General features: G+C 34.6%; 1 protein-coding gene across 5 annotated transcripts in view; it reads left to right on the top strand.

Annotated features, from left to right (window-relative positions):
* LOC150104886 (uncharacterized) overlaps window positions 1–19,640 on the top strand; it is a 695,785-nt gene that overhangs the window by 385,377 nt on the left and 290,768 nt on the right. For all 5 annotated transcript variants that reach the window (XM_090395398.1, XM_090395401.1, XM_090395397.1 and 2 more), the window contains exon 16: window positions 16,679–17,481. In XM_090395398.1, the coding sequence (XP_090251524.1) occupies window positions 16,679–17,481 (803 nt within the window). The remainder of the gene's footprint in view (window positions 1–16,678; window positions 17,482–19,640) is intronic.

Raw genomic sequence — 19,640 nt, 5'->3', positions numbered from 1 at the left:
TTATCAGTAAACAAACTAGACTTCATCTAAAACATTGAAAAAGGTAAAATTCCTCCCCTCTATAGCCATTAAAATATTGATGGAAACTTCCATTATACTAAATTATAATAAACAACTGAGTTGTAATTTAATCAAAGTTAAAAATTAGCCCTCGAATCTCTAAGAAATAACCAAGACATCATTATTACCAAGGTGGACAATCATCATCAAATTCCTGACATGTACCTGCAAGGGGTGTACAGGATGTTATGATAAGACTGCATGAAGAAGTTATCATTAGTAACTTCCTATCAACAGTTTTCCTTTAATCAATGTGTTGTCTGGCAAGACTCCAACATTATCAGATCTTATATTTCTCTCTTCTAAGGCACGTTTTACTGTATCAGTCTACGTATATCTTGGTCTTCCTCTGGATCTTTTCCTGCCAACCTGGCAGAGAACATTTGTTTTGCTAATCTTTCCTCTTCCGTTCTGTTTAAGTGACCATACCACCTGATTAGCTCTGCTAACAGATTCCTGGATGCTAACAATGTCAAGTTCTTTCCTAATTTCCTAGTTTTTAATATGATATTGCCATTGATGCCATCTGTTCACACTCCTAATCTTTCTCAGGACTCATATCTGTGGTCTTTGGTCAAGTGTTTTATTTCTACACCAACTCAAGGATCTATAAGTTAAAATCAGTTTGAACACTATCTTGTTTACAGCTAACTTAGTGTTTTGACAAATTTTACTCTTATTCCATATAAATTTATTCAGTTGACTTCTTAAAATATTGATTCTGGCAACAGAATCAACAGAATTTGTTGATTCTGTTGTCTATTTCCATGTTTAATTTACCATCTTCACTAAAAATTGTGCCTAATTAGCTGAAATGTTTTACTTGTCTATAGGTTCTCCATTCAAAACGCAGAACCTATGAAAATTGATATTTTCATTGTTTCTGCCTATTTTCAATGTCTTTGTCTTGTTATTTGCTGATTTTCATACTGACTTATTACAACAGTTATTCAGTTTTGTAAGGGAATCTTGCAGACTTGTACTGGATTTATTTAAAAGTATAACATCATCTGTATAAAGTAAAGAGCTGAGATTAACATCACCAATTTTGACATCAGGTTTAATACCACTTTCCTTCATAATGTGATCCATATAGATAATAAATAACAGAAGGGATAGTGTACATCTTTGTCTGACACCAGATTTAGCATAAAACCATCTTCTTGTTCTTTCTTCTATTCTACCTGCTGCCTTACAACTCAAATAAAGACTAAGTATTGCTTGATATAATGCCCCCATTGAAACCATATAACTGTAGCATTTTGAATACCTTTTCTCTTGGCACTTTGTCATATGCCTTTTGCAGATCTACAAAACTTAAATACATTTGCTATATTCCCAAGATTTTTCAACTATTTATTATAATGTGAAAATCTGATCCTGATCTGATCTCTATTTGGTCTGAATCCAGCATGCTCTTCACCAAGCTTTCCTTTCACAAGACTTCTCAACCATTTCTCAAGTATACTTGCATAAATCTTACCAGGAACACTCAGTAGGGAAATACCTCTGTAATTCTCACATTCAATTTTATTTCCCTTTTTTGATTATGGGTACTATGAGAGCTCTACTCAAATCATCTAGAATTCGTCCCTTTGTCCAACCCTTCTGAACTATGCAGTGTAGCCACTGCAAGACTTTTATACCTCTATACTTCAGCATTTCTGGTTAAATATCTTCTACTGCTGACGCCTTTCCACATTTCAGGCTTTTGATGGCTTTTTCTACTTCAAGTGTGGATATGTATTCCTGATGGCATGCCTGGTCAGTGTTTTTTATCACTGTGCTGTCACTGATTGCTTCATTTAGCAATTTTTCAAAGTAATTACACCATACTTCAAGGATATCTTTTTCTCCAGTTTTCATGTCACCTTTACCATCTTTAATTCATTTTACAGCACTCTTTCCTCCATTTCTGAGATTCTTCACTATCCTCCAGAATATCTTGCCACCTTCTTGATATTTATTTTCTATATTATTACCAAAGTCTTCCCATGACTTTTATTTAGCTTTCTTAGATTTGTCTGTATATTCTCTAAGAGCACAAGCTAACTTATTTGCAAGGAACTTTTGATATGCTTTCTTCTTTTCCTTCACTGCCTCTTTAACTTTTGTGTCCACCATGGAGTTCTGATTTTTCTATCCTTGCAGACAACCTCACCACATGCCTCTCTGCTGAATCAATCAGTGTATTCCTCATGGATTGCCACTGAATCTCCAAGGTTTGGTTTCTGTTATCAAACTCTTTCATTTTTTCTTGAATCGTGTTTGTGTATTTTAGTCTACTGTTCATATCTGAGAGCTGCTCAACTTTAATTCACTTTAAAACTTTCTTACATATTCTTCTTTTCAGTATGAAATTCAATTTTTATCCTGCTCAAGACTAAATTTTGATCACTTCCAATTTCAAATCCTCTGTACACTCTGGTGTGCTGCACCAGTGAGAAAACGTCACTTTCAACAATAACATAGTCAATGAGACTTTTCTCATTCCTTGCCTCTTCTGTCCATGTGAATGTGTGCACATTTTTATGTTGGAACATTGTGTTAGGAATATCCAGTTCATGTCCTGAGCAGAAATTTGTATTTGCCATTATTATTAAACAAACTAGACTTTATCTGTCATATTGAAAAAGGCGTAAAATTCCCCCTCTAATATTGTTGATTAAATACGGATGGAAATATCCATTATAGCAAATTATAATAAACAACTAAGTTGCAATTTAACCAAAGTTGAGAAATTAGCCTTAAATTTTGAAGAAATAACCAGGACATCATTATTACCATCATTTGAAATTTAAACAGTATGGGAGAGGAAAGATTAGCAAAACAAGTGTTCTCTGCCAGGTTGGCAGGAAAAAGACCCAGAGGAAGACCAAGATATAGGTGGATTGATACAGTAAAAAATGCCTTAGAAGACAGAAATATAAGATCTGATAATATTGGAGTCTTGATAGCTAACAGACAGATTTGGAGGAAAATTGTAGATAGTAAGCTATCAATGATGTAAATTTTTCATGTAATACTATCATATCCTGTACACTCCTTTAGAGTATATATTAGGAATTTGATGATCGTTATTACCAAGGTGGACATAGGCAGTGCTATTGTCGTTCTTGATCATGCAAATTAACCAACTGGTGTTTGACCACAAGATGTACAAACATTAAAAAGAAAACAGTAGAATTAATCAAGTCAGTGATCACTTGGCTAGAGGAAACAATTATGCCCACACTCCTAGAATTTATGACCTGCTAAAAATACACACATAAAAATACATGACTGGTGTGTAGGAAGGCATAGTGGAAGGAATCAACAGTCTTTCTTGCCTGATGATCGGCTATTCCTTGTCACTATCATGAATAGATAGCATCAATGGCAATATCATATTAAAAATGAGGATATTAGGAAAGAACTTGACATTGTCAGCATCCAGGAATGCATTAGCAGAGCTAATCTGAGGTGGTATGGTCATTTAAACAGAGTGGGCGAGGAAAGATTAGCAAAACAGGTATTCTCTGCCATGTTAGCAGGAAAACAACCCAGAGGAAAACCAAGATATAGGTGAATTGATGTGGTAAAAAGTGCCTTAGGCAATAGAAATGTAAGATCTGATAATGTTGGAGTCTTGACAAGTAACAAACTGATTTGGAGGACAATTGTAGATAGGAAGTTAGTAATGATTTTCCTTCCTCTATTAATTCATTCCACCAGAAAATTCACTTTCCAGCTCCACTTTGGAACTGGAAAGTGAAGTAAGACTACTCTTTCTAAATATGTTAATCACCAAAATGCCAATAAGGGCTTCACACTTGGTGATCACAAGCCTACCCATACCACTCGTTTTCTCAGTTTGTCTTCCCTGCACCGTGTTTCACAAAAAACTGAGCATCGTTCATATGCTTAAAAAGGAGGTTGTCTGCATCATAAGAAATGAGGAAATAAACTTAATAAAGAGCTACAAATTCTATTCCAATAACTTGTTTGCAAAGGATATCCAAAAAAAAAAAAGTATGTGAAAACTGCTGTTCTCCAATCCTGCTCCACAACAGAATCCTGATATTTGCTATAGGGACTCAGTTTCCATTCCTTACGTCAGTAGACTCTGTCAAGATCACTAGTCTCCTCAAAGCTCCTCATGATATTAGGCTGACTCATAAACCTATTCTGACTACATGGAGTTTGCTCAGCTCCTCTTCTAAAGTCCATAACCCTTTCTGCAAACATCCTGTGGTATACAGAATTCTATGCTCCTGTTGTATTTCCTATATAGGCCAACTTCAAGAATTTTGGAGGTAAGACAGTAAGAACACATTAGAGATTTTGGCAACAACAGAGAAGACAACTTGGACTTATCATTTTTTCCCCACATACCATGACATTGAGTGGAGCAAGAGCTTTATGCCTTACAAGAAGACAATGTCATTTCTTGCAAGATAAAAAATAATCTACTAGAGCAATATTTTCACATGGCATGCTTAATATGAACTAAGGAATGATCCTATGAGACATTTGGAAATCACTTATCAGATTCTTTCATACCTCAGACTTCAACTTTTCATCCAACTATCTGCAAACAGTGCTGAACAACAACTGACTCATTCTGCTTCACGGGGTTAGTCAGCTATTTTTTATATTGAAACAGTTTGTACATAGCTTCACTTAGTAATGTTTTAGTTCAGAGTTTATCAAATTTTTCCTACGACGGAACACTTCACAAATCCCGAAATTTTCACGGAACACCTTGGTTATTTTGTAATTTATTAATTAATAATTAATGGGTAATTAGCCGATTTTATTCTTAATTGATAATTAAGCATCAATTAAAGTTTGATTTAATAGGTGTTTTAATTAAGTTAATTGATTTAATTAAAGCATCAATAAACCATTATTAAATTAATTTGTGCTGATTTTCATTGACATATCCTATTCTGATCACCAAATATATTTATATTATTATTATAAGTACTTACGAGTGAATGTAGACTTTTTCTTCTGAGTGCTGGTAGTTTTCCCCTCCTTTTGTACATCCTGGAGATATTTGTAGGCTGGAGGTGAATGAATCACTATCTGTTCCGTCACAAACACCTTCAATAAGAGATTTCTTACTACCAAAATTAAACAAAGTGCCTTGTCTCTTATTCATATTAGAATTTAAATCTGTATTCCTATTACTTAAAAAAAAATCACAGCACTCCGGTTTTAGAACAAGCACTTACACACTGCAATATGAACTTGCAGAGAAAGTATTCAGTATTACTAGATCTGAGAACCAGATACAGACTACCTCGATCTTCAATTTCAGTGGAAAAATTTTCTTTATACTTCCTTGCTGATTGGTCACTGACATTTACAACACAGATGTTATTTCATTCAGTTTTGAGAACATGCCGCCAATTGTTGTAATCGGCTTGCAGGCAATTTTTATGATCGGTCATAAATGGCAGTATCCTCTTTCCCGATTGTTGAAAGATTTCGATGTGCGAAAATTAACTATAATTCATGAATATTTCCATGTTTAAAAATATGCTGCTTGGTCACTGACGTTTGCTACACAGGTGTCATTTCCTTCAGTTTTGAGAACAGAAGATATGCCACCCATTGTTATAATCTGCTTGCAGGCAATTTTTATGACCCATCATAAATAGTGGTATTCTCTTTCCCAAATGCCGAAAGGTTTCGATGTGTGAAAATTAACGATACACAGATCTTATTAGGCGTTCTGGGTCTGAGCTTTTTGACATATTCATGAATATTCTCCTCAGAATATTTCAGAGTATTTATTCTATAAATATTTTATAGAATAAATATTATAAAATATATATTCATGAGAAATGCTTATGGAAATAGACAACAGAATCAGCAAAGCTGGTATGGTGGGAAGTCAATTGAATAAATTCATATGGAATAAGAGAGAAATTAGTCGGAACACTAAATTAGCTGTATACGAGACAGTGTTCAAACCAGTTTTAACTTATGGATCTGAGAGCATGGCAATATCATTAAAAATGAGGATATTAGGAAAGAACTCGACATTGTCAGCATCCAGGAAAGCGTTAGCAGAGCTAATCTCAGGTGGTATGGTCACTTAAACAGAATGGGCAAAGAAAGATTAGCAAAACAAGTGTTCTCTGCCAGGTTGGCAGCAAAACGACCCAGAGGAAGACCAAGATATAGGTGGATTGATACTGTGCAAAGTGCCTTAGACGATAGAAATATAAGATCTGATAATGTTGAAGTCTTGACAAGTAACAGACTGATTTGTAGGAAAATTGTAGATAGGAAATTAGTAATGATGTAAATTTTTTCATGTAGTACTATCATATCCTATACACCCCTTGAGGGTACATGGCAGGAATTTGATGATGATGATGAAAAATGCTTAGAATACTAAAATGACAAATTCCAGAACTTCTTGCGGAACACCTATTCATCTTCCGTCGAACACAGTTTAAGAAACCCTGTTTTAGTTTATGGTTGCTGAACTTTACTTCTTTTTTTTTTTTTTTTCAGAAAAAGCTACAAGATTTAATGGTGAGACTAGTAGGTTAATTACTGTAGTTATTTATAGCCATTAAAAACACTGTTATTATTCTATTTATATATTCAGTGGTCGAAAGTATCCTGTCCAATAAAATAACTACTTTTGTGAAGGATCTTAATCTTTTCCAAAGGTCTTGGTGATTGATGGAGATGGCAGGTTTTGCAAGTTTTGACTGTTCCAGTTCATAAAATTTAATGTAATTGAATAGGAAAGAAGATAAACTTCTTGCCTGGTTTGAAGGAAGTATACTGATTATATTTCCTGATAATCCTCTATATTTGTGTTCAGAAGTCTCTTTAAAGTAGGTGTGCAGATCTTTTAACATCATAATTAAAGATGCCAAGAAAGTTTATTCTTGGTTTAATCCTTTATCCAATTGTAAGCAAACAAATTTTGTTCATGAAGTAGCTTCAGGACTGGACTACTTGTATATAGAGACAAATGACTTCATATCAGTTGCAAAACTTTCAAAAACTTTTAACATCAGATTACAGTGTGGCAGAAGGATGATCATTATTGGTTATTTTCCATATTGTCATTTTGTTGTATCCATTCAATTATATAATAAATGAGTTTAATTTGATTTACTTTTCTAAATAGAAGAGATTCAGAAGAACAAATTGCGTGTGCTTGGTGCACAAGTGCAGGATGGCTTCCTGTAAATGGAAAATTCAATATTACCAGTGGAATTATGAAATATTAGGGTTCCAGAAAGAGAAGACTTATTAGATTCGTGCTCAATAGTGAACTTTAACTTAGTGTATGGAGTTAAATTTGTTCAAAATGTGATGTATTGCTATTTCAGAATGGAATAAGGTTATGAAGACATTGTCAGCAAACATTGGGTCAAGGAGAAATAGTGTTAAAATTTGGTTGTCTAAGTGATATCACACTATTCATTGCAGTACATTTGATTTGTTTAAAGTTTATTTTGCCAAATAAAGTAACCAGCATTGATAATAAACTTAAATAATTTAACAATCTCATCAGAGAAATCTCCTTGTAAAAGTTGTCGAGTTTCTTGGAGTGACAAGTTTGTAAACAGAGAAATTGTCAGAAGAAATCATCATTGCAGACTCTTGAAAATGAAGATATAATTTTTTTTCTTTGAATCAAAACTATTTATGATATAAGAGGCTTTGCCAGTGAAGTTATACAGAAACTTCACTAGCAAACCATAATTTCTCCTCAACCCAATATTAGGCCAAGTTTTGCTGGCAATGTCTTTGCAATTTGGTCCCACTTTGAAACAGTACTACATTAGATTTTGGAAAAATTTGGATCTTTTGGAAATTTGGAAATAAGTATCTTCACAACTGGGCTACTTGTATATAGAGGCCAATGACTTCACATTAATTGCAAAACATTCAAAAACTTTTAACATCAGATTGCAGTTCAGCAGAAGGATGATAATTATCAATTATTTTCTCTATTGTCATTTTGTTATATCCATTTCTTGTGACTTCTCTCCACGTGAACTTGTGCACAAGTTCACGTGGAGAGAAGACACAGGAAATAAGAAAAACCTCATTGACTCCATCATTATTGATAGTGATATCATAACTCTGATTCAGGATACAAGAGTGTACAGAAGATTCAAAAATGGAAGTGACCATTACTTTAATACTAAGCAGGATAAAAATGGATATCATATTGAAAAGAACAGTATGTAAGAAAGTTTTAAAAAGAATTAAAGTTGAGCAGCTTTTACAGGTGAATTGTAGACTCAACTGTGCAAACATTATTGAAGAAAATTTGAATCAGTTTGAAAACCAGAACCAAACCTTGGAGTCTCGGTGGCAAACTCTAAAGAAAACATTGATTGATTCAGGTGGAGAAGCATGTGGTGAAATTGTCTGCAAGAATAGAAAAATAAGAACACCATAGTGGACACAAGAAGTAGTCCTGGAAAAGTCAAAGGCATACCAAAAGTTCCTAGCAAATAAGTTGGCAGATGTGCTAAAAGAATACAGAGAAAAATGTAAATGAGCTAAGCTATGTGTAACTAAACAAAAGTCATGGGAAGACTTTGGTAAGAGTATGGAAAATAAATATCAAGAAGGTGACAAAATGTTCTGGAGGCCTTTGAAGAAGCTTAGAAATGGAGGAAAAAGTACTGCAAAAGAAATCCAAGATGATAAAGGTGATATGAAAACTGAAAATAAGGATATCCTAGATGTCTGAGGTAATTACATTGAAAGACTGTGAAACAAACCAACCAACCAAACAAATCTGGTATGGTGACAGAACCATACTAGAAAATTTTCAAGTGAAATGCAAAGAGGAGTATGTATCAATACTTAGTACAAAAAAGCTGTCAAAGGCATGAAATGTAGAAAAGCAGCTAGAGAAGACGACATTCAATCAGAAATGCTTAAATATGGAAGTATAAAAGTTTTGCAGTGGCTTCATTGCATAATTCAGAGGGCCTGGACAGAAGGTCGAATTCCTGATGATTGGAATAAAGCTGTCATAGTATCCATCTATCCAAGAAGGGAATAAAGCTGAATGTGAGAATTACAGAGTAATTTCTCTACTAAGAGCGTTCTATGTAAGATGCATGCAAGCATACTTGAAAAGAGTTTGAAAAAAGATTGTGGAAGAGAAATTTGGAGAAGAACAAGCTGGGTTCAGGCCAAATAGACGTTGTCAAGATCAAATTCTTTTTTCACTTTAAGACAAATAGTTGAGAAATTATGGGAATATGACAAGAATCTGTACTTAAGTTTTGTAGATCTGGAAAAGGCATATGACAAGGAGCCCAGAGAAATGCTTTTCAAAACACTACAATTATATGCGGTGAATGGAACATTGTACAGAGCAATACATAGTCTCTATTTAAGGTTGTAAGCCAGCAGTTAGAATTGAAGGAGATACAGCAAGATGGTTTCATGTAAAATCAGGGATAAGACAAGGATGCACATTATCTCCACTCTTATTCATCATCTACATAGATCACATTATGAAAGAAAGTGGCATTAGGCCTGATATTAGAATAGGAGACATCAAACTTAGCTCTTTGCTTTATGCAGATGATGAATACATCTAGTGTAAATCTCCAGGCTTCTCTAACTAAATTGAATAACAGCTGTAACAAATTTGGCATGAAAATCAGTATTAAAAATATCAAAATTGTGAAAATAGGGAGAAACATTGAATACATCAACTGCATTCTGAATGGCGAGCCTATAGAACAAGTAAAATATTTGAACTATTTAGGCACAGTTTTTAAGTGAAGATGCAGGTTAAATCTGGAAATAGACAACTGAATAAGCAAATCTGGTATGGTGGGTAGTCAGCTGAATAAATTTATATGGAATAAGAGAGAAATTAGCCAAAACACCAAACTGGCAGTATACAAGACAGTATTCAAACCAGTTTTATGTTATGGATCTGAGAGTTGGGTGGAAATAAAGCAATTCATCAAAGACTAGATCCCACAGATATGAGGGTTCTGAGAAAAATTAAGGGAGTAAATCAGTGGCATCAATAGCAAAATCATAGTAAAAATGAAGATATTAGAAAGGAACTTGACACTTAACATTCAAGAATGTGTAAGCAGAGCTAATCTAAGATGGTATGCCTCTTAAATAGAATGAGTGAGGAAAGGTTAGCAAAACAGGTGCTTGATGCCAAGATTGAAGGAAGGAGATCCACAGAAAAACCAAGGTCTAGATGGATCGATTCAGTCAGAACTACTTTAGAAGAACAAAATGTTAGATACTCCAATATTGTCCTACCAAATTAGTCTATTCACAAGGAATAGACTAATTTGGAGGTATATAGGAGACTAATAATCAAAGATTGGAATGGGTTGCCATTGGATGGATGTTGTGTGTGCAAGCAGAGTGAACGATTCAAGAATAAGTATTGATAGCTGTGCGTGTAGCATGTGGCCCTCCCTCGATGAGTCCCTGACTTCCTGGAGGCCTCTCTTTATAATAATAATGTAAACTTAATACAAGGTGTTGATGCAACACCTGAACCTTCTAATAATGCACAACTCATCATTGGTGAAATGCCAGTTAGTTAAATTTATAATCATTCTTTTGCCAGATTGTAATGTGATCTTAAAAGGATCACATACACTGCCTTAAAGGTAGTTCTGAACAAATAGCAAGATTCCCTGCAGATATAACATATATATTACCTTCAAACCAGTTCTGTAAGTTATCTTCTTTCCCACCACCTTTAAGGATAAACTATCTTATAATATCGAATAACCTCTTACTGTCATTTTTTTTTTTGTTTTGGACAGACTGGCCATTCTGCTGAGGTCAGAATCAAGAACATCAAGATTATATAAGATATTTAGAAACAGAACTGCAGGCCTTGCTTCTATGCCATCAACACTAAACAAACAGTTCACTGAAAACAAAGATGTTGCACTATAATAGGTTTAAATTTGATTGTCCATTTCTTGATTTGTGTGAAAACCTATGACACTTCCCTAATCGTAGTAAAATAGACTGTATGCCTGTTTGGAAGTAATTGCAATTACCGTATTTGCCGGCATATAAGACGCACTTTTTTTCTTTGAAAATAGGTCTGAAAAACAGGGTGCATCTTATACGCCGATACTCAGTTTTTTATTGCTTTCATTTCTTGAAATTTTCTCTGTTTCGAGTTACGCGATTGCTTCCTTGCAGTGTGTGAGAGCATTCCAATTACGCAGAGTTCAGTGGATGCACATGCTGTCATCGACGGTCACAGCTGTGTTCCTGTTCGTTTAAACTTTCCAATTGTTGTCATGATTCTTGTGAATGGTGATAAATTTCTGCCGTTAAATTTTCTCTAAATTCCTTGGCAAATTATGGCTGAAAAATGTCGGCATTGCCACAATATTTCATACAAGCTACGTGTGATTGCGTATGCTAAAGAACATGGAAACAGGGGGACTGCAGAGAGGCATTTCGGGCAATCCCAAACTGAGAAAATAATAAGAACTTGGCAGAATCAGGAAGAGGATCTAAAAAAATCTTTTTTCCTAAAAAATGTGTACAAAAAAAGGGGAGGGTGCATCTTATACGCTGGCAAATACGGTAATTGTTTATACCCCTCCCCTTCCTCCTCCTCCTCCTTTTTGCTTTCAGCTTCAGATTGTTGCATCTTCAATACTTCAAGGTAGGCAGGCTGATCCCCCCCCCCCCCCCCCAAAAAAAAAAAAACTGGTCTTTTTACATTTGGTTTCCAGTCTCTTGCTAGTTGAACTATTCTATTTGGATCCATTCTATTGACATGTTGATTCCATTCTGATCTCTTTTTTATCCTTGCATTTCTAGCAGCATTTCCCAATGTGGGGCATATGCCCCACAAGGGGGACACTTAGAAAATGATGTTGCATTCGTCACCTCATCACTGATATAGTCAAAAAATCACCATTGTTGGCAATAAATCATCAATGTTTCAATCCTGACTTTTGGAGGGAAAAAAAGCTAAATGACTGTTACTGAAAAAAAAGAAATTGTCTGGATATTTTCACAAACCATGGGGATTTGAGATTGAAATGGACTAAATTAATACCTCAAATAAAAACTCTTTATAGCAGACAACAAGCTTAAGGATCACATTAACTTGGATTTTATTTTTCTGAGTTGAGTCCGATTTATGTTTTATAATATACAGAGTATAATATAAAATTTATATTCATTGAAGAAAGTCAAATTATAAACAGTGTTACCAATGTGCCTTTTTTATTTGAAGTACCTGTTTATATTATACTTTTTCAGAACCGGGTTGGCTAGAGGGGGGGGGGGGGGGGCATCAAAATCTTTGAGGCGTTGAAGTGGGACATGATCCAAAAAAGTTGGGAACTAGTGATTTATGGGCTGTAATTGACATTCTTCATAAATATTTTGTTTTTTACTTGATTAAATTTTGTTTTATTAACTATTTTTCTTAATATTTTCATTTCGCAAGTTATATTTATCTGTTGTATTTTTGATGTTTCTATTCTTGTTTCACGTGTATATGTCAATATTAGTCAGACTACTGATTTATATATTCTTACTTTTATTCCTTTTGTTAGATCTTTATTTTTTCCATATAGTTGAATTTAAACAAAAAAAAGTCTAAATGTTATTCTGGAAGTTGTTTGTAACCATCTTTACTTTTCTCTGTGTATTTTGCTTTGACTGTACAATCATTCAAAAGTTTGGTACTTGCAGCACATTGTCACCATGTATGGGTGAAGGATTAGGATTTTTGCTAAATGAACATCATCTGCCACCTAAAGGCTTTTGCAAATATCTGTACTTTTTTAAGCATTCATTTCTTAGGATTGATGTTAAATGTCTCTAACCTGAGAGTATCACCTACAAAATCTTAAAAAGCTTGCATAGCGATGAAACTTTAAATATGTTTTTTACAATTCAAAATCCAGATTACTATCCATACAGAACTTTTTCATATGCTGTTTCTCAACCCGTGGTCCGCGATGATGGGACAGATGGTCCACAGGCAGATTTAAATAAATTAAATAAATATATATATTTTTAATTATCCAGACAAAGCAAATTAAAATTGAATAACTAAGTAAAAATTATTGAAATCAAATGGAGACTTAAAAAAACAACAAATAGCAGAATGTTCAAAGGCAGAAGCAATAAATCTATATTGTTGTCCATTTCACCCCTTTTTATTATTCGTCATTCTGCTGCTAAATTTGTAGCTGCAGAATGACAAATAATTAAAGATGGGTGAAGTGAACAACAATATAGTTTTATTGCTTCTGCCTTCACTTGCTGTTTTGTCAGATTTGAAGTGAACATGTGTTATCTCCATTTCAACCAATTGCTTGTTTATTGATTTTTATTACTGAAGGTTTCCCTCCTTCAACCAAGGCTCAGTATATCTTCACAAATGCTAAGTGATACTTGCACAAAGTGTATCTTGAGTTAACTCCAGTATTTATATATTTATATATATATTTCGGAAATGTTTTTTAATAATGGAAAAGTGGCTTAGAACTAGGACTTTGAAATGAAGAGCAAATGAAGCAGGTGATGCTAACCCTAATTGTGATGCACATGTTGTAATGGCGAGTAATTCTGATACTATTAAAGTAGAAGAAACAAGCAGTTTAAAGAAAAAAAATACAGTAGGAAATATTCCAAATTCATATTTGGAATTCGGGTTTACTTGGTGTGGAGATGAAAGTGAACAGAAACCTCAATGTGTTTTGTGTTATGAAGTATTGTTAAACGAGTGCATGAACCTGCGAAACTCCGACATTTAGAAACTAAACATTGTGATGTGAAAAATAAGCCAATTGAATTTTTTTCAGCGACTCTTAGGGACATTAAATTATTGGAAAGATGTAATTTCGGCCATTTGTTCCATTAATAGCAAGGTACTGGAAGCATCTTCTCTCTTAACTTTGCGCATAACGAAAACAGGGAAACCTCATTCTGTCGGGGAAAATTTACTACTTCTGGCTATAAAAGATGTAGTAAAAACAATGTTTGGCAACAAGTTACTAAAAGATGTTGATTTGATTCCTCTTTCAAATGACACTATCGGTCACAGTATTAATGATATGGCAGGTGACATAGAATCTCCGTTAATCCAAAGAGCTAAGAAGAGCCCTTATTATACGTTACAAATGATGGGCAGTTAATATGCTACATGTTAACTGCCCAGCAAAGGTTGGTCGATTGGTAGAGCCTCTGCTACTAATGGCTTAGTTAAGTAAGTTTGAGCGCGGTTAGTAGTTGGAAGGGGTCCAATCGTTCAATGCTGTTGGCACATTCTCCCTCGATGAGTCTTTGGACTCCCTGGAGGTGTCAAATAATAATAATAATAAATAAGATATGCGTAATGATAACAATATGAGGATATTCTGTTTTCTTGAACTTTACCATCCCGAACAACTGCAGAAGAAATATTTCACACTCTCAGTAAGTACATAATACACAAAGGGATCCAGTGGGAAAAATGTATAGGCTTCTGTTCTAATGGAGCTCGTGCCCTTACAGGCAGGCATAGTGGGGTTGTTTCTATGATCAAGGAAGTAGCTCCGGATATGAATCGGGTATATTGTTTCATACACAGGGAAGCGTTAGCTTCCAAAGGAATGCCACCAGAATTTAAAACTGTGCTGTACAACGCTGTAAGGTAGTTAATTTTATTATTAAAGCTCGACCGTTAAATAACAGGTTATTTTCAGTACTCTGCAATGAAATGGGCAGTGAATATATACAACTTTTGCTTCATTCTGAAATTCGCTGGCTTTCCGGGGGCAAAGTTCTAACAAGGTTATTTCAATTAAGGCACGAAGTTTTATTATTTGTAAATGAACATAATTCTAATTTTGCATCACTCCTTGTAGACGAAGCATGGTTATCAACACTGTCCTATCTTTCAGCCATTTTTTTTAAATTCTTCTTCTCTCTTCCGTCTAAGATGGGTTGAGTCTTCTCTTGAGCAGGATCTTCCAGTCATTCGTTGCTGTTCGAAAAAGTTCCTTATATGTTCTGCATCCTGAGATGTTCTTTATTCATTTCTGCCAAGTAATTCTTGGTCATTCATAAAATTTTTGAAATTAAATGAACTAAATCTCTCCCTTCAGGGAAATTCTTTAACTGTTCTTGATGCCTACAACAAAATAAAGACATTCAAGAAAAAACTGGTTTTATGGATTAATTATGTAAAAGACAGAAAATTTGCACCCTTTCCAACATTGGAATCCTTTTTAGTGGAAAATTATCTTTTTGTTAATTCTGAGTTTCAGGTAAGCGTTTTTGACCACCTCAAAAATCTGAAACGGAATTTTGAAACATATTTTCCGAATAACTTTTATAAGAAATTTCTGTGGGTTTGCGATCCATTTCAGGCTTGCAGTCATGAGAACGACCTTTCGTTATTGAAAAAAAGAACAGTTAATTGAGCTTTCAAGTGACAGTGGACTTAAAATGCAATTCCGTGATCTTGGTTTGGCTCGATTTTAGATCTCGCCTTCAGTGAGAAGTGAATTTCCCGAATTATCTGAAGAAGCATTAAAAAATTGTCATGCAGTTTTCTACAACCTATCTTTGTGAGAAAGGATTTTCATCGCTCCTTCAAATAAACACAAAATGCAGACTTTGTCTTAGTGCGTATGCCGATTTCCGACTGAAGTTGACCAATATTGAGCCAGATATCCAGCAACTCTGCAAGAGCCAAGAAGCTCAACCATCTCATTTAAAGTAAGTAGTAACATAATTATATCATATTATTTATTTATTTATTTAATCACCCAGTTAGCCAGGACGTATATATATGCCCAAGTTACCATGGATGCGAAGTGCATATTAAATTGTAATACCATTGATATTACATTGAAATATGTGATGGATACAAAGTGTAGAGAAGTGATGTATTTTATCCATAATTAAAACTTTGTTCAGTGATGATACATTTTTAATCGCTTACTTCCAAAATTGTTTCCATATGTATTCAAAACATGCTTTTAGATTTATTATGTTATAAATTGCACAATTTTTCTGAAATGTTGGTAATTCCTACATATATTTTTAAAAAAATTACAAAAATGTTAAAACGACATATAGGAAATTAAAAACACTATGTTTATTTTTGAAGTAAAACTTTAATGCCAACATTCTGTAATGTTATTTTTCTTGCTTTTCTGTTCGCAAAATTGTCGATGACATTGTCGAAGTCTATTTCATCACTCGGTTGCTGTTTTTATAGACAGTATGGCAAGATTTCTTATGAGAAAAAAGTGCCGCTCAGGGCGGATCTGCCCCCAGCTATGCCTCTGGAACTTAGTGGTCTGTAGAATTGTTTCAGGTATTTTACTAGTCCTTGGGCTTAGAAAGGTTGAGAAACGCTGCTGTAAAGCATAGGATTAATAGTTAAATTTACTACTCACCTTCAGACCTGTTTATCTTTGTGTTAGCTGTATTGTGTTTTTTTTTACTCCTCCTCTCCCTACATTGAGTACCAATTTCACAATTTTTATGACATATTAACTGAAATGCTGCTTCACCCATAGCCATTAGGAATTATTACTTATATTTTGACTTTAAATTTGCCTCCGTAACATAACTTCATCAAGCCTACTTAATTTTGCAGATTGGATGAAGTTGAAGAGAAGATGTTGCAACAAGAAAATGAACTTGAACGACTGATGAATGAAAAGAAAAGACTGGTTGCTATGCAAGAGCAGTTAGCAAAATTACAACAGCAGCAGCAACTTGTAGCTTCTCAAAAAAATATTGAACATGTTCGTTCAAGTGGTGAAGGTGATAGTCTTCAGAAACGTTCTCATTCTTCCTCTCGTCCTGATACTATATTTGCTGGTTCTTCAGATGCTGAACATCCACCAATTTCACGAGAAAGACCAAGACAAGATAATTTGCTTCTTACAAGGCACAATGTTGCAGCTATAGAATCACAAATTCAGTCATCACGAGTAGATAGCACACAACTTCAAAATAGAGAACTAGGTACTTCTAAAAAAGATGTAAACAGCTTATCTATTAATCTAGCACGTAAATCTCGAGGAAATGCTGCCCCTCTATCAACTTCTGAAAATTCTGCAGAAAGCAGGGTAGCAGAATCACTATCAGCCCTTAATGCAGAATTAAATCAAAGTCTTTCATTGCGTGATGAACTACGTCAGCAAAAAGCACTATTGGCAGATTTGCTTGGTCGAGATCAGAGCAAGCAGCAAAGTTATTCTAGAAATCAGGATACAAGAAGTCAGAGCGGATCATCTGTAAATTCTGAGCCCCTTGAGGGATCTAATAGTGTGTTAGCTCCAGATACAACAGTTGCTGCAACATGGGGAGGCTCTAGCACACAAGATAATCTTGAAGATGAGGTGGAAGAGCCTGTTGAAAGTTTAGAAGAACAAGAGGAAGAAGAGGAAGAAGGTATCGTTAAAAGCCTAAAATTAAAAGAGGACTTCAAAAAAATTACTAATAAATGTTTTTAATTGTGATTATTTTATTATTTGATATTATAAGTTCTAAATATGATTAGAATTTGTTCGGAATATGGGATAACTCCATACTTCAGTAATAAGTTAATTAAAAAAAATTAGGCTGTAAAAAATTTAATATTAATTGTATAATATTTTTTCAGCCAAACTCATAAGTTTCATATTATATGAAATATGCATACTCCATATTTCATATAAATAACAGTAAATGTTTTATCATCGTTCTCTATATGTATCTTCAAGAGGTGATTTATTAGCTTCCTATCAACAGTTTTCTTCAACTCTGTTATTAGTCAAGTCTTCAACATTATCATATCTCCTATTTTGATCTTCTAGGGCACTACTAACTACATCTACCTAGATCATGGTCTTTCTCTTGATCTTTTCCCTGCCATCTGCATCAAACATATGGGTTCTTACTTAGCCTTCCTTTCTCACATTCAGTTTAAAAGACTGTTAATACTACCATCTCAAGGAAAGGTAATAAAACAACCAACAACATTCTACTACAGATTGCCAATCTCCAAACCAGAATACCTGACAACCTCATATCTGCCACATAAATATACTGTGAATGTTAGTTCTCCGTTTAGTAACTCAGACAATAACCTAATCCATCCTCAAAAGAAATAAAAGCCTTCACTTCTCATTCTATCCCAAATCCCCCCCCCCCTTTTTTTTTTTTTTTTTCCAGCTACAATCCAATGCTTAGTTCTCAGAAAAGTGTACCAATGTAGTACAAGAAAAAAACTGAAAATATCCCAAATTGCTTAAAATCAAAACTCCAGCTGCTCACTTTGCCTATATCACAGCTCACAACAACTGTAAAGGAACCATCAACAAATCCAAATCAGATTTTGATAGGCCCAAATGCTGCAAACTTGCTTTCTGTCCAAATGGTGGTCAAGCCTTCTGATACTTTGTCTAGATCATTGGGTGCAGCTTTTGTCCACCAATGTTTCCACCACTCTCCTATCTGGATGATATGGGGCATGTCCAGAAAGTTAGTTCCATTCAGAATTTACTGCCAAATATGATATGGGAGAGGGGGGGAGGCGTCGGCATGTATGTGGTAACATAGAGTGGAGTGACCTATTAAAGTAACTGTTAACCATTTTACTTTCATTGCATTATTGTTTGTTGTCTTCTACAAATAATGAGGACTGTGATTAAAAAAAAAAAAATCCCTCCAGTTGCTAAGTTTGTGGTGTGATATGGTTTTTGTTGCGGGAAAACAATAGTGCTGCAGAAATTCACTGATGACTGTGTAAAGTTTATGGGCCTAATGTAATAAGTGACAGTAAGGTTACACAATGATGTCGTTTGTTTAAAGAAAGGCACAGCAATGTTCATGATGAAGAGAGCAGTGGCCAGCCAAGTGTAGTGACAGACAATTTGGCAGAAAGAGTGAACACGAAAATTCACGAGAATCGTCATTTCACTGTTATAGAACTTTCTTATTAATTCGAGGAAGCTTAATGCTCAGTCATTCATGAAATTGTGACAGAAAAGTCAGGGTATAAGAAATTGTGTGCCAGATGAATCCCAAAAATGCTGACCAATGTGTATAAACAGCAACAAGTTGAATCAGCTCAAAAAATTTTTGGAGCATTACGAAAATGAACGAGATGAACTTTTTTTTCTCGTATCATCACTGATGATGAAATGTAGATTTCATACACAAACATTGTGTCAATGTCTGTTTATGAAATTTTTGTGTACGTAATTAAGTCAAAACAACAATCAATTGAGTGGCACAATTTATCATCTCTGAAAGCAAAAAAATTTCAAACAGGTACCATTGATCAACTGGAAAATGCTTATCAGTTTTCTCCAGCAGGGAACCACAATTAATGCTAAATGCATATTGTGAAATGCTGAAGAAACTGAGATGCGCAATTGAGAACAAAAGACGAGGAATGCTGTCATCAAAGGTTATGCTTTTGCATGACAATGCACAAGCCACTGCAGCTCAAACTGTCCAGCAAATTCAGAAGTGTTTGAACATGACCCCCCCCCACACACACACAGCCCTGACCTTGCATCCAGTGACTACCTCTTGTTTCTACACATAAAGCAGTAGCTTTCATC

The sequence above is a fragment of the Typopeltis vanoorti genome, chromosome 7, assembly GCF_054136105.1.
Source record: "Typopeltis vanoorti isolate ZY-2024b chromosome 7, IOZ_Tvanoo_1.0, whole genome shotgun sequence".
Taxonomy (NCBI): Eukaryota; Metazoa; Arthropoda; class Arachnida; order Uropygi; family Thelyphonidae; genus Typopeltis; species Typopeltis vanoorti.
Note: the sequence above shows the minus strand (reverse complement) of the source record. Positions and strands in the feature narration are given on the sequence as shown.